The sequence below is a fragment of the Giraffa tippelskirchi genome, chromosome 11, assembly GCF_054371585.1.
Source record: "Giraffa tippelskirchi isolate mGirTip1 chromosome 11, T2T-mGirTip1v1.2.pri, whole genome shotgun sequence".
NCBI lineage: Eukaryota > Metazoa > Chordata > Mammalia > Artiodactyla > Giraffidae > Giraffa > Giraffa tippelskirchi.
In genome coordinates, this window is record NC_137285.1 from 143,586,147 (window position 1) to 143,601,583 (window position 15,437).

Here is a 15,437-nt window from a genome sequence, read left to right on the forward strand (position 1 = left end):
GTCAGAGTCTTAACCACTGGACTGCCAGGGAAGCCCCTCCTTTTCTATAAACAAAACAACGAATAAAGCCCAAGGAGGAGGAGTTATTTCCTGGAAATAATAAATACAGTACATGGGAGGCAGAAGTTGATATGTTAGAATCTTTCATTGTGGTTGGGGGTTTTGCTGCTTCTCAAGTGGTTGATGGATTGGCCTATTTTAAGTATTTTTACACTTTTTATAAATACAGATGACTGACTAAATATTGAATAAACCTCATAAGCTTATGGTTGCATTAAGGTATGACTTAGTCTCTTCCTCTCCATAATTGAATTCTGATCTACTGAACCGGAGGTGCTTTCCCCAAAGTCAGTACAGAGTGAGGATGTCATTTGAGGGAGTTGTGGCAGGTGTGGTTGGTTGCTTGTTGACAGAATGCCAAATTTATGTAGGTACTGGACAACCATACACTTCAGAGGAGGTTGTGCCTCTGCTCAGCCCCAGGGGTCCAGTCTTGAGTAGTTTACACTCATCTTGATTCCTCTTTCCTTGCCACAAGTTGGGTTAGGAATGCGCGTGAGCACAGTTCTGGCCACTGAGATGTGAGGGATGTCCCAGGGGGAGGGCTTCTGAGAAGGCTTTCCTCCCCTTTCATAAGAGGCAGAGAGAAGGGTATTGTGCTGTGAGGATATGATGCCTGTAGCCATCCCTGGGACCAGAGGGCACGAACCCAGGAAAGAACCAGCGCACTGAAGTCTTTGAGAAGAAAGAAGGAAAGCATCTGGGTCTTCGATTCCATCCCCAAGCTGCTGAATTCACCTATTCTGGAGTGCCTGACACTTCCCGTTATTTTAAGATGACACATCCCATTTTTCTTAAAACTATTTCTGTTACTTGCAGCTGGAAGCATCCTAACCTACAGATTTGGTAGAAAAGGAAGGAGATTTTCTTCTGTGGAGTAAAAATTTTATGATTGATTTAGGGTCCTATAGACTTGGACGGGGCTTCCCTGGTGGCTCAAACGGTAAGGAATCTGCCGGTATGCAGGAGACGCGGGTTTGATCCCTGGGTCAGGAAGATCCCCCGGAGAAGGGAGTAAACTACCCATGGGATTCTCCAGGCAAGAATACTGGAGTGGGTTGCCGTCCCCTCCTCTAGGGGAATCTTCCTGACTCAGGGATTGAAACTGCATCTCGAACCTGCATTGCAGGCAGGTTCTTTATTGTCTGAGCCAGCCATTTGGTCTAAGTAACTGTTTAATTTTAGGGAGTACCTAGTGATCTGAAGACTTTGACCCAGTGTAGTTCAACTGAATTGGAAAAAAATCAGGACAGATCTGTTTCTGATCTGTGAACCCGCGGTGGGTTCTTCTAGTATCCTGAGTGCTTTGCTGTGCTGTGCTTAGTTAGTCTCTCAGTCGTGTCCAGCTCTTTCCGACCCCATGGACTGTAGCTCCTCTGTCCAGGGGGATTCGTCAGGCAAGAATACTGGGGTGGGTTGCCATGCCCTCCTCCAGGGGATCTTCCCAATCCAGGGATCAAACCCAGGTCTCCCGCATTGCAGGCAGATTCTTTACTGACTGAGCCACCAGGGAAGCCCATCTTTAGTGCTTATTTCTCTCTAATTGCATTATAAGAAGCCGATAAGAAGTCAATAGTATTCATCACCCTGGCGGTGTATTCTTAGCTTTGCCATATTCCCATATCGAGCTTCCCCTGTAGCTCAGTTGGTAAAGAATCTGCCTGCAATACAGGAGGCCTGGGTTTGATTCCTGTTTTGGGAAGATCCCTTGGAGAAGGAAATGGCAACCCGCTCCATTATTCTTGTCTGGAGAATCCCATGGACAGAGGAGCCTGGCAGACAACGTACAGGCCATGGGGTTGCAAGAGTCAGACACGACTTAGTGACTAAACCACCACCGTGGCATCCATTTCAGATATTCCTGATTCGAGACAGCAATCAAGTATAAGGTTAGAGATTCAATGTTATTTAAATTCCCTGATTTTTAAAGTCTAGGGAACATTCCTGGCTGTCTAGTGGTTAAGACTTAGCCCTTCTACTGTGGGGGATGTAGGTTTGATCCCTGGTCCAGGAATTAAGACCTTGCATGCCACTTGTGGCCAGAAAAAATTAAAATAAAAAAATACAGTCCAAATGGGGAAATACGCCATCTGAGTCACTGAAAAGCTGGAGCAAAGATACAAGGAGCTTAGGGATGTGGATTCTGCTTTGTATCCCAGGTGGGGATATGGCCTTACTGATGCTGAGTTTTAAGAACCAGGAGAACCTGCTGTGTGAATCTAAATACTATTTTAAAAAGAAGATATTGTTTGAGTTCATCTTGAATAGCAGTAGTGCAGAAACCAAGTCTAAAAGGACTGTAAGTACAATAAGTAATTAAACCTCACAGGCTGGCCAAGACTCAGGTTGGCCCTGCACCACCTCTGGGCTCAAGGGAAGCTGTTCTTCTTTGTCTGGGTATGTCCCTCTGATAAGAGATTCAGTAAGGTACTCAAATCTTGCTCTGTGAATGAAGGGGTGTGTGTGTTCTTTTCCTGCCTTCCTCTTTAAGAGGTGAAAAACTCATTGGTTTTTGGAAAGATGACCTTTTTTTTTTTAAGGTAAGGTTTTATTGCTGATTAGTAAAAGAATCTGATTCTTTGATAATGGATCAAAGGCAAGTATTAGAAGACTAGTACAGCTAGTATTACCGGTTTTAATTTCATAGTCTTTATGCCTCTTTTTCTTTCTTGTTACATTTATATATTACTACTGTATCTGCTCCTTACTTGGTACTGGCACGCCATATCAGGCTTAACAGATATCATGGATATTGTATCATCTGTTGTCCAGCTGTTTCCATACTCCCTTAATTATTCTTTCATTTAATTGATTCAACGAGTATTTTATCATCTTCGGCATGCCAGATACCTTGCAGTGTGCTGGGGGGGTTAGCAGTGAACAAGTCTTGGCTTTCATGGAACTTGCATTTTAATAGGGAAGGATGGACAGTAAACAAAGAGATACTTGGTAAGTCTTGTGATGAGATAGACTAAGAAGAAAAATAAAGCAAGGTAGATGATGGAGAATACCAGAGGAGCAAGGAGAGGAAGTGTGTGTGCCTGCTAGTTTATATAGGGTGGTTCAGTCAGTTCAGTCGCTCAGTCGTGTCTGACTCTTTGTGACCCCATGAACTGCAGGATGCCAGGCTTCCCTGTCCATCACCAACTCCCAGAGCCTACTCAAACTCATGTCCATTGAGTCGGTGATGCTATCCAACCATCTCATCCTCTGTCGTCCCCTTCTCCTCCTGCCTTCAGTCTTTCCCAGCATCAGAGTCTTTTCCAATTAGTCAATTCTTCACATCAGGTGGCCAAAGTATTGGAGTTTCAGCTTCAGCATCAGTCCTTCCAATGGATATTCAGGACTGATTTCCTTTAGGATTGACTGGTTTGATCTCCTTGCAGTCCAAGGGACTCTCAAGAGTCTTCTCCGACACCACAGTTCAAAAGCATCAATTCTTTGGCACTCAGCTTTCTTTCTAGTCCAACTCTCTCATCCATACATGACTACTGAAAAAACCATAGCTTGGACTAGATGGACCTTTGTCAGCAAAGTAATGTCTCTGCTCTTTAATATGCTGTCTAGGTTTGTCATAGTTTTTCTTCCAAGGAGCAAGCATCTTTTAATTTCATGGCTGCAGTCACCACCATCTGCAGTGATTTTGGAGCCCCCCAAAATAAAGTCTATCACTGTTTCCATTGTTTCTCCATCTGTTTGCCATGAAGTGATGGGACCAGGTGCCATGATCATAGTTTTCTGAATGTTGAGTTTTAAGCCAACTTTTTCACTCTTTCCTTTCACTTTCATCAAGAGGCTCTTTAGTTCTTCACTTTCTGCCCTAAGGATGGTGTCACATGCGTATCTGAGGTTATTGATATTTCTCCCGGCAATCTTGATTCCAGCTTGTGCTTCATCCAGCCCAGCGTTTCTCATGATGTGCTCTGCATTCAAGTTAAATAAGCAGGGTGACTATATACAGCCTTGACGTACTCCTTTCCTGATTTGGAACCAGTCTGTTGTTCCATGTCCAGTTCTAACTGTTGCTTCCTGACCTGCATACAGGTTTCTCAAGAGGCAGGTCAGGTGGTCTGGTATTCCCATCTCTTTAAGAATTTTCCACATTTGTTGTGATCCACACTGTCAAAGGCTTTGGCGTAGTCAATAAAGCAGAAATAGATGTTTTTCTGGAACTCTCTTGCTTTTTCGATAATCCAGCAGATGTTCACAATTTGATATAGAGTGGTTAGGCAAGGTTTTCTCATGAGGTGACATTTGAACTCAGACCTGAATGGAATGTCCAGCCTTGCTGGACTCCTGGCTGTTCCTTGTGCATCTACAGCACAAACTTAGAACTAACTTATCCCTCTGCCTAGAATACTCTTTATATGGATAACCAGGATTTAAATAAATGTGGGAAAGGATTTGGAGTGATCAATTGTGTTGTCAGGCAAATGGAATTCCTTCTTTTCTTAGGACTGAGGAGTATTGGTCTGGCTGCCACTGAATGGTGTAGAAGACCCTAACTGGAACTTTCAGATTTCTTTGGTGAAGCACTTAAAATAACATGAATAATTTATTTAAATATACATGATATTTAGATGATCTTTTGAAGACTTAATTATTTTGCCCAATTTGCTACTTTAAAAAATTGAGTCTATTTATAATAAAAAAATCGGTGATAATGCTTTGTCATTTGATCTAATAAAATGTGATTCCATAGGTAATACCCATGGTCTTCCATCACTTTACTTTCAACACAATAAAAGCTTAGAAAACTTACTGATAAGTTGAAGCCTAGCAACAATTTTATTCAAAAGCCATTTTTAAAACAACAAAGGGCTGTTGTTTTATTAGCTCCTCTGAAAGCTGTACATTTATTGTGTTTATCTAGAAGTGTTTATGTGTTTCTTTACTAATCTTTTTCCTAAGCATATTGAAACTACACCCTTATGATTGATTAGGTCTGTAAAGAAAAGGCAGCTATAAATGAATTGCTGAATAGCATCCCCTGTGGGTTTTATCTCTAAAATGATAATGCAAAAAATAGAAAAATTTAAAAAAACTCTGTTTTTGCTGAGCATATGCTTTATGTTATTGCAAAAGAACTGAGTGATTCAATACTACAATCTCATGGTGATGCCTCATTGGGACCGTTGTTTAGTCACTGAGTCGTGTCTGACTCTTTTGTAACACCGTGGAATGTAGCCCACCAGGCTCCTCTGTCCATGGGATTTCCCAGGCAAGAATACTGGAGTCAGTTGCCATTTCCTTCTCCAGGGGATCTTCCTGACCCAGGGATCAAACTGGCGTGTCCTGCTTTAGCAGGTGGATTTTTTTTTTTAACCACTGGACCACCTGGGGAGCCCAAGGGACTGTAGTGGTCATATATATGCTTATTGAAGAGGAGAATTTCTGTTTGCGCTTACTCCTTGGATTACTCTGTACCTGAAGTGGGTCATTTTCACCATTTCTAAAAATCATTCTTTTCTTTCCACCTCATCTTCTATTTATACATTATAGATAGTGGTGTTTGGAATATATTTTTTTGTTTTAGCTGTTAGCCAGTCAGTGATTATCTTTTATAATGGTTTTTAAGGAGAACAGAGATAAGTAAAATTCAGAAATACTACCGAAACATGCTTTCTGAGAGCAGCTTGAACCTCATTTCTCACCCATACTTTTTTTTTTCTGGAGCTGTAGAACAGACCAAATTAGGTTTCACCAAATTTTCTTTTAGCTAACTGTGCCCTCCAGTGGAGAAAACACAGGGCAGTGAAATAGCCCAGGTAATAAGCAGCAGAGAGTTGATGTAACACATTGAGGTAAGAGCCGAGCTGCATAACTCTTTCCTGCGTAAAAGAAAGAGCTGGTGGTCACCCCCATAAGCAAGAATACTATACATAAGTCCTCCTCTTTATGAGTTTGTTGAACATTCAAAGAGGAATTTATTCTTTGTGCTTTGACTTCATTGCTTTAAAAAAGTAGTTGATGCCAGGCTTTGCTGCCTTTTGTCTGTGTTGTGAAGCCATATTCTGTTTATGAACCATCAGGCAAGTTTAGCAAAAACTGAGAGGAGGTAGTAACTGGAGATTTCCTCCTAGAATGAACTCAAACAATGGCTTTTTTTCCCCTTAATTTTTAAAGAAGACAAAAGAAAACCCAAAATTAATTGAGTGGATATAAACAATAAACATCTTGTTGCTGTACGTATGTATGTTTAAGGCATTCAGAAAATTGTGAATGGACCACTACTCCCCTCTTTTCTGAATAGAAAGGGCTGCTGCCTTGCGCACTGACTGCTGGCCTGAATGTGGTCTTTTGGTGTACAGGCTTCATCAGCGGGTATGGTAACTGCACGTGCCTGAGCCCCTGAGAGCATTGCAGAGGCGCATGTTCACAGCGTGGGCTGGCCCACGTGCAGCTCTGCGCTAGCGGATCTTCAGCCTTAGGGGGTGCTGAATTCTCCCTCCTGATGGACATATTGTGGCCACAGGCTTCCTCCGTGTCTCTGCAGTTCTAGGGTCAGAGAACTGGATCACTCACTTGATGGGGAAACATAAAAAGAGATTTGATGTTAGTTTTTCTGTTAGTGGAAATTTTAAGATATATTTCGCAAAAGTAAGTTAGTGGGTGATATCTGAGAAATCATAAACATGGGTTTTGTTTTTCTTGACTCTTAAAAAACCCAGGCCAATTGTCTTTATAGTGAATGTTCATTTAGTATTTTCAACATATTCAAGAAATATATGCTTCCTTTATCTCATTTTAATGGAGTATATATTATGTAAACTTTTTTTTGCACAAGAGTGAGTCTTAAAATTTAGGTATATGGAGGACACCTAGAAATAAAGATACGTGACTTAAAAATCTTAAAAATGCAGGTCTTTGAGCAAGGATCTTTGCAAAGTAATCTTCAAAAAGCATGGTGTCTTTCACTTGAACTATCCTTTTGCAAAACAATATAAATATCTTAAAGCGACATTGCCAAACTGAACTCATTTTTTTTTTAAGTATATGTGGTTTTTAGAGGGGAATTTTGAAAATTTGGAGGGAAAATTTTGATATGACTGTGATTTGATAGATATGATATGACTGTGATTAAAGTTCTTATTAAAAATTATGTTTATTTTATCCCTTTTATTTTAAATAATTACCATTTTAAGATCTGGTTCACTTTGAACTGTAATAACTGACTCTAGAGGGCACTGATGAGCACCAAACACTTTCTAAAAATTTATACTGATTTTTATTAAAATGAAGTTTCCTGTGACTTTTAATCTAGTGCTTGAACTGAAATATTTTGCATCACCCTCAAGAGAGCCCAAAGCAAATATACTTAGTTTTTTAAAAACTAGGTAAATAATTTACCCTTTTACTTTGAAATTCTTTGAAGATTCCATCAAATTTGTACAAATTCGGTAAACCGCCTTTGCATCCCATTTTTGAAAGTTTGTTTACTATTTCAGAAGAAAAGCACCTACTTCATGGATATAAAGTACAAATCTTAGTACTGGATAAATTTGTCATCTTTTAAATTCAGGTAAACTTGCAGAGATTTTAATACTTTAGAAAAAACTATTCCAAAATTGTATCCTAAAGTTAATGAATTGTCATTAATTGAAATGTTAGTCACTTCAAAGAATGAATTTTTACATTAATGTTTGCATTCTCTCAAACTATGAAAAAATGACTTATTTCCCTTTTTCCTGACTACCCCTCTGTTTAACATTTCTTTGGAAATATCACACTGTTTTCATTACTGCAGGCAGAAAGCCATATTGAAAGAACCCTCTCAGTAATTTGATATGAAAAATTTTTTTTTGAAGGTGTATGTGCATGCTCAGTTGTGTCCAACTCTTTGCAACCCCATGGACTGTAGCCTGCTAGGCTTCCCGTTCGTGGAAATTCAGGCCAGAATACTGGAATTTTCTGTTTTTTTTTTTTTCATGGAATTTCATGGTTTTTCCGGCCAGAATACTGGAGTGGGTTGCCATTTCCTCCTCCCAGGAATTGAACCCACGTCTCCTGCATTGGCAGGTGGATTCTTTACCACTGCACCGCCTGGGCAGTGTTGTCCAATAGAACTTTCCATGATGATGGGAATATTCTATATCTGCTCTGTGCACTTTGGTGGCCACCAACTGCATGTGCCTTTTGAGCACTTGAAATGTGGCTAGTGTGATTAAAGAACTGAACTTTTTAATTTTATCTGATTAAAATTAAATAGCCATGTGATTAGTGACTACTGTGGTGGACAGTGTAGATTTAAAGTGCTTCTCTTGGGTGATAGATATATCAGGGGTTGAATTATGACTGATGATGTGAATGATGATTCAGTCAATCCTTTGCATTTTTATTGTCTTGCCCGAGATGCTATAATATGTAAACATCTGACTTTCAAATAACCACATTTGTGTAGAAACAAGAACTTTGTCCTGAAAACTAAGTCAATGTGTGTTTAGGTGTAGAATTCTGTGACTCTTAAAAGCCGCAAATTAAAGGTTTTGTGCCCTTTGACTATATCGCAAACCATGAACGTTTTCTTCTCAGTAAATACAATTACATGTTAAAATACAGATGCAGAGGATATGACAGCTGACTGCAAAATGGAGTGACTGATTAAAGCAAAGCAAAAAACCCCAACAAGCCAGAATTCACATGAACCTGCATAGGGATTTGAGTATTAGAGGAAATTTGTGCTCATATCTGGTAAATAATGTTAAAAAGTTTGAATGGTGCTTTACAGTTTCCCAGGCAGTTGCAGTTTCATCTTCTCCTTGGATTCAGTTCAGTTCAGTCGCTCAGTCGTGTCCGACTCTTTGCGACCCCGTGGACTGCAGCACGCCAGGCCTCGCTGTCCATCACCAACTCTCCGAGCTTGCTCAAACTCACGTCCATCGAGTCAGTGATGCCATCCAACCATCTCATCCTCTGTCATCCCCTTCTCTTCCCGCCTTCAGTCTTCCCCAGCATCAGGGCCTTTTCTAATGAGTCAGTTCTTCGCATAAGATGGCCAAAGTTTTGGAGCTTCAGCTTCAGCATCAGTCCTTCCAATGAATATTCAGGACTGATTTCCTTTACGATTGACTGGTTTGATCTCCTTGCAGTCCAAGGGACTCTCAAGAGTCTTCTCCAGCACCACAGTTCAAAAGCATCAATTCTTTGGCGCTCAGCCTTCTTGATGGTCCAGCTCTCACATCCGTACATGACTACTGGAAAAACCATAGCTTTGACCTTTGTCAGCAAAATAATGTCTCTGCTTTTTAATATGCTGTCTAGGTTGGTCATAGCTTTTCTTCCAAGGAGCAAGCCTCTTTTAATTTCATGGCTGCAGTCACCATCTGCAGTGATTTTGGAGCCCCCCAAAAATAAAGTCTGTCGCTGTTTCCATTGTTTCCCCATCTATTTGCCATGAAGTGATGGGACCAGATGCCATGATATTAGTTTTTTGAATGCTGAATTTCAGTCTTGGATTATTGGTTCCATTTTACAGGTGAGGGAGCCATGATTTAATCAAAGATTTAAGACTCCTTCAACAGACATTTATTGTTCATTTATGATGATGTGTAGATTTCTAGGTTAAAAATAGAACAATCGTCCTTCCCTAGAGGAATGAGCAAACTAATGGGAAAAATTAAATAAATAGGAAATTATAATATGACATGTTCAATACTATGCTGTATGTATGCAAAGGATGCAATGGAAGAGCCGGAGAAGCAGTGACTGATAAGGGCGATGGGAGTCCTCCAGGTCAAGTATGTGGGGAATGGGGGGAGCAGAGGTGGGAGAATGTTTGTTATAATCTGGGAATATATTTAGTACATTGAAGATACCTGAAAACTGAGGTGTACAAAATTTACTAGTGGTATTACATCTTCTTGTCCTTGTTTTTCTTCTTGCTCAGTCTGAAGAAGGGCTGGGCTAAAAATAGCTCCTGGTACAGTGATAAAGCATCCTAGTAACAATTCCAAGGAGAAAGGTAAAACTAGACTTAGTTATTTGGCAAACACTAAGTTACTTTATTGATGTGCTAACTAAACATCATTTTATTTATTAAAACAGATCCATAAAGATCTGTCCTTGTTTCCCCTCACTTGTCCCCACTTTTACATCTTTGCTTCCACTGTCTCCCCGGGGCTTTAATTCACTGCTGTCTTCCCAGGGCCTAGAACAGTGCCTGGCGCATATTAGGTGCTCAGTAAATATTTGATGAAGGAAGAAATGAATCCTAGGTTGTTATCCTACAAGTCACTGTGAATGTTTAAAAGTATAAAAGGTGTTTTTTCAAAATTGAAAAATTGAGTGATTTCTATTATTCAGACTGGCCTTTTTTTTCTCCCCAGGGCTTCAGTCACCTATTGTATATAACCAGGGCTTACTGCATGGCAGGCAGATTCTTTTAACCACTGAGCTACCAGGGAATCCGCATTGCATATAGCATGTTGTCCTAAAACTCAGTGGTTTAAGAAAACAGCCAAGTGCATCATTGCTAATGATTGGTGGATCAGGAATTTGGGCAGGGCCCAGTGGATGAAACTTTATTGCACATGATAATGGTAGGGCGACTCCACTGGGGCTAGAATGTTCAAGATGGCCCCACCTCCATGTCTGGGGCCTTGATACTCATTGAGGGGCCAGTTCTCCTCTGTGTGGCCTCTCTAGATGGTCGCTCCTCATTATCTAGACTGGATAGAGCTTTCTTCCGTGGCAGTGAGATTACTGTTCCAAGAAGGTAAAAACAGAAGTTGCAAAGTATCTTAAAGCTTTGAGCTGGAATCCTGTAGTGTCACTTCTGCCACATTCTGTTGGTCAGAACAAGTCATAGGACCCAGCCAGAATCAAGTAGAAAGGAAGAGATTCCACCTTTTGATGGATGAATGGCAGATTCTGCTAGCAAAGTGGCCCAAGATGGGAGGTGGTGTTGCAACCATCTTGTGAATGATCTACTGTGGTCAGCCCTCTGAGCGTAAGATCAGTTTACATTTCTTCCACGTGCAAAATATATTTACCCCTCTCCCAGAGGTTTTGGAGAAGTTTTATCCCATTTCTTTTAACTTCAAGTTCAGGATCTTATTATTTAAATAAAGTACAGACGCATGTGAAGTTTCTCAGGCACCTCTGCTCTGGTACAGCTTCTTCTTAGAGGCCTGTGAACTCCACATCCACCCATGCCCAGTGTACGCTGGTGGGCCAGGAACAGGAAAACTGCGATAGGTACTGCCATTTAGAAAAAGGAAGAATGCCCAGGGAACTCTACTCAATATTCTGTGATAACCTATAGGAGAAAGAAATCTGAAAGAGAATGAACGTTTGTATAGGTATAGCTGTACACTCTGCTGTACACCTGAGACTTACCCAATGTTGTTAATCAACTATACTCCAATCTAAAATAAAAATTAAAAAAGAAGAGAAGAATGAGACGAACATAGCTATCATAGCAGTTCTGAAATCCAGCTGGGCGCTCCGTTGCCGGTTTTCTTATTCCGCGTTTTGAAAATATTCCATGATCTGTGCCCGTTTCTGCTCCTTGGGAGTTGTTCCCTAATATGCTGTTTTCTGAAGCTGTTAGCTCTACCTTTGGGTTTTGATTTTCTCCTCTTGATGTTTTTCTTATTCAGAAGAAATGGGTTATATTTGCAGCTGAGTAGCTTTGTCAACCTGTTGCCCATCTGTATGAAGTCAAGACCCCCAGACACTGTTTTTTCACTTTGAACTGTTTTTTTTTTTTTCTCTCTCGTTTAGTCCAAGATGGTAGTACTTTTAGCATTACAGTTTTCTTAAAAGCGTTGAGGGTTTTTTCTGAATTTTATTGGGGGTTGATTCTAAATCCCCAAAACTACATCCATAATTTTTTTTCTAAGACCGTCTTGTCTTTGGTTTCCATCTATAAGACAAGGGAGATCCTTATGATTCTTACAAGTCCCTTTGTGTAGGTGAAAAGAGTCTGTTAGATAATGCCTTAAATATTTCCAAGATCTCAAAAGCTTTTAGGGGCAAAGCCTTGACCTGATATTTACCCTAAGACCATTTCTTAGTTTGAGAATCTTTGGCCAATCCTCTGCCCTCTATGTCTTCTCTAAATTCTGCTTTAAATAGGTTCTTATTTAGTTTATTTCTCTCTGGAAAATTTCACCTAGGAGGTTTTATATTTGACTTCTCTTGAACAAGAGTGAGCGATTGTACTGGATCTGCGTTTCCACATTTTCCCTTCTCCAAGGATCGTCCCAACCCAGGGATTGAACCTGGGTCACTTGATGGTACACAGATTCTTTACCATCTGAGTCACCTGGGAACCCCTGCTAACACTGCTTTTCTAACACTAGCGGGTAATTACCACCTTTACTCACTTATGTTGCCTGTCTGGTTCCTTTGGAATTTGAGTTTGTCTTCTTTGCTGCCATGGATGATTTATCTATACTGTAGGTTTTTTAGGATAAAGAGGATCGAAAGTAGCTGGTATACACGTGGTGAAGTGGTGGGGATATGTTAGGTAGGGTGGTCAGGAAGGCCTCTCTGAAGGCATGGTATTGAGTGGTCTTAATGATGACAAGAAGCCAATCTTGTGACGAGTAAGAGTGTTCCAGACAGAGGGAAAAGCAAGTGAGACGACCCACAGGTGGGACTGGGCTTCGTGAGCTTGAGAAAAGGGAGGGCCTTTGGCTGAGCTCTGTGATTAGGTGTGGAGTGTAAGGGGGAAATGGCAGTAGAAGAGGTAGGCATGGATGAGGCCAGGAAAGATCCTATAGGACCTGGAAACGACTTTGGATTTTATTCACTGAGTATTGGGACATCATGGAGGAATTCAAGAGGGGTGTTGATGTCATGTGATGCCATTAGGTGTGATCACACGTCATGTGATTTCATAAAGGTGACTCTGGCTGCTGTGTGGTGAATAGACTGTAGTGGCCAAGGATGGAAGCCAGATGGGCACTGAGGAGCCTTGCAGTCATCTAAGGGAGATGTGAATGGTGGTGCCTTGAACTGGGATGTGGTGCTTTAAGGCAGGAGTCCCCAACCTCTGGACTCTAAGACCTGATGATCTGAGGTGGAGCTGATGTAATAATAAGAGAAATAAGTAGTGCTCAGTCGCTCAGTGGTGTCTGACTCTTTGTGGCCCCATGGACTGCTGCCCGCCAGGCTCCTCTGTCCATGAAATTCTCCAGGCAAGAATAACTAGAGCGGGTTGCCATTTCCTTCTCCAGGGGATCTTCCTGATCCAGGGATCAAACCCACATCTCTTGCATCTCCGCATTGGCAGGTGAGTTCTTTATCACTAGCATTACCTGGGAAGCCTTATAGAAATAAAGTGTACAATAAATGTAATGTGCTTGAATCATCCCCAAACCATCCTCCTGCCTGCCGTCCATGGAACAGTTGTCTTCCACATGAACAGTCCCTGGTGTCAAAAAGGTTGGGGATCCCTGCTTTAGGGGGTGAGAAGTACTTGCGCATGGTATGTATGTGAGAGATAGAATAGACAGGTCTTGTGGGTGGATTGGATGCAGGATGTGGGAAGGAGAATCAAAGCTGACTTCTAGGCTTTTGGCTTGAGCAGCTGAATGGGTGTTCCCATGAGGAATCTGAAAAGAGGAGCAAGCCTGAAGTGGGAATCAAGAGTTATTAAGTTTGTGATACCTACTATGAAAATGAGATCGATGATAAAAGCTAGCAATGAAATTGTTTTTATCTCATGGCTGTTTGTGCTTTTTTCCTTTATTAAGAAACTGCCATTATCAGATTGAGATGCGCGTTTATAATGAAGCATATGGATGTGCATTGGAGGATATATGTATTTTAGTCATTTACTGTGAAATGAGTAGCACAATCAGGTACCTTCAAGAGTCAAGCATTGTTTGTTATTGTATGTTGTGAAAACTTATTGGCCCCTGAGAAAGATATCCATTTTTTTTCCCTATTTATCTCAACTGGGTATGGTTATAAGGATCATGTGTCATTTGTTATTCATATGTTTCTGTTTCGGAGAGTTCATTTTTACTGTTAAAAATAGTGGCATGATAGTAATATTCTGGGAGAACCTTCTAGAGGTGTGTAACTCTTCGCATTGAAAGCAGCGTTTAGCTGAGACCAGAATCCTGATGTCATAAGGCAAGAATCTGGAAGTTGAATGGCTTTGATGAATTGAAGTGCTGCTTGTGAAGGACAGTAACTTCACTCTTCTATTGAGCTAACAGCTTTTTATTGTAGAATTCCGAAACAAAATGAGATAATAGGTTTTTCACCCCATCTCCAGAGTCATTTGAAGATAGCATTTTGACTAGGTCTGCCATTTAAGTCAGTGGCCTTAGAAATAATTCATGATTTTATTTTCAAATTGCGATTTTAGGCTATTATCACGAGATGGTCATGATGCCACTGTGTTTCACTATCATTGAGCTGGGAGGAAATAATCTTTTATATAAGATGAGTTAATAGTTTATTGCTACTACCATTGATTTTACCTTTTTTTAGTAAATGAGAATCATTTAAACTTAAATTCTAATTCAAATGGATATTTTATAGAGAGCATAACTGATTGAAAACTACATAAAATATGTTCTCTTGCTAACAAAACGTTCAGTTTTTCCTTCTTTGTGAAACCCTGAGTAGAAATGTGCTAGCGAGTGAGGCTGTTTGTATTCCAGTGGTATAGCTGAACCAGACAGGTCTGCAGCACAAGAGGTTATTTTTAGACACTGGGTTGCCATTTTTATCCTGCAGAAATATTCATCAGTGTCTTGCTGACAGGCCCTCAGTTTTATAAATGTGTCACACAGACCAGATTTTGTTCTTTGTCTCATTTTCCCTCCAACTCTTTCCTTTTCCCTTTGCTTTGTTCATATAACCATTTGGAGGGGGAGAATGTTTTTTTATTTCAATTCATGTATTAGATACTTCAATTCACAGATTTTCAGCATCACACAGTTCATTCATCTCCCTGCAGCTGCTTACGCATTTCTGCTTATTATCTATTATGGGCAAACTATTGTAGATCACTGAGCTTGTGGGCAAGAAAAAGAGATGCGCATGCATTGGGGGTTCTCTTCATGGGCCCATTCAGCTTTTGGCTGCATTCTCCAGAAGTGTTATTTTATGTATGTATTTGTATGCAGGGTGTGTGTGTGTTTATTTACTTGTCTTATCCAACTAGGGACTGGCATTATTTTGCATGAGAAATAGCTGCCTAAAGGCCTAGGGGTTACTGTATGTGGCAGAAAGCCTATTGGTTTCTGTTGAAAACAAGTCCATCATTATCTCTAAATATGTACAACACAGTATCATTTAATTTGTTAGGAGACCCTTTTTTTTTTATTCTAGATGGTTGACTGACAGATACAACCACAGCAGAAGGAGAATCCCTGCAATCAAGAGAGAGCAAGGGGCAACTCATAAATATA

General features: G+C 40.6%; 1 protein-coding gene across 7 annotated transcripts in view; it reads left to right on the forward strand.

Annotated features, from left to right (window-relative positions):
* Positions 1 to 15,437, forward strand: part of HSD17B12 (hydroxysteroid 17-beta dehydrogenase 12) — a 162,317-nt gene that overhangs the window by 17,971 nt on the left and 128,909 nt on the right. For 3 of the 7 annotated variants that reach the window (XR_014069644.1, XR_014069648.1, XM_081544989.1), the window contains exons 1-2: positions 12,937 to 13,300; positions 15,358 to 15,437. The exons of the other annotated variants lie outside the window; for them this stretch is intronic. Coding sequence is in view for 1 of the 3 variants with exons in the window: in XM_081544989.1 (XP_081401115.1) it covers positions 13,161 to 13,300; positions 15,358 to 15,437 (220 nt within the window). In the remaining 2 variants the exon portion in view is untranslated. Of the gene's footprint in view, positions 1 to 12,936; positions 13,301 to 15,357 lie in introns of those variants that run through there. 7 annotated transcript variants of the gene reach the window in all.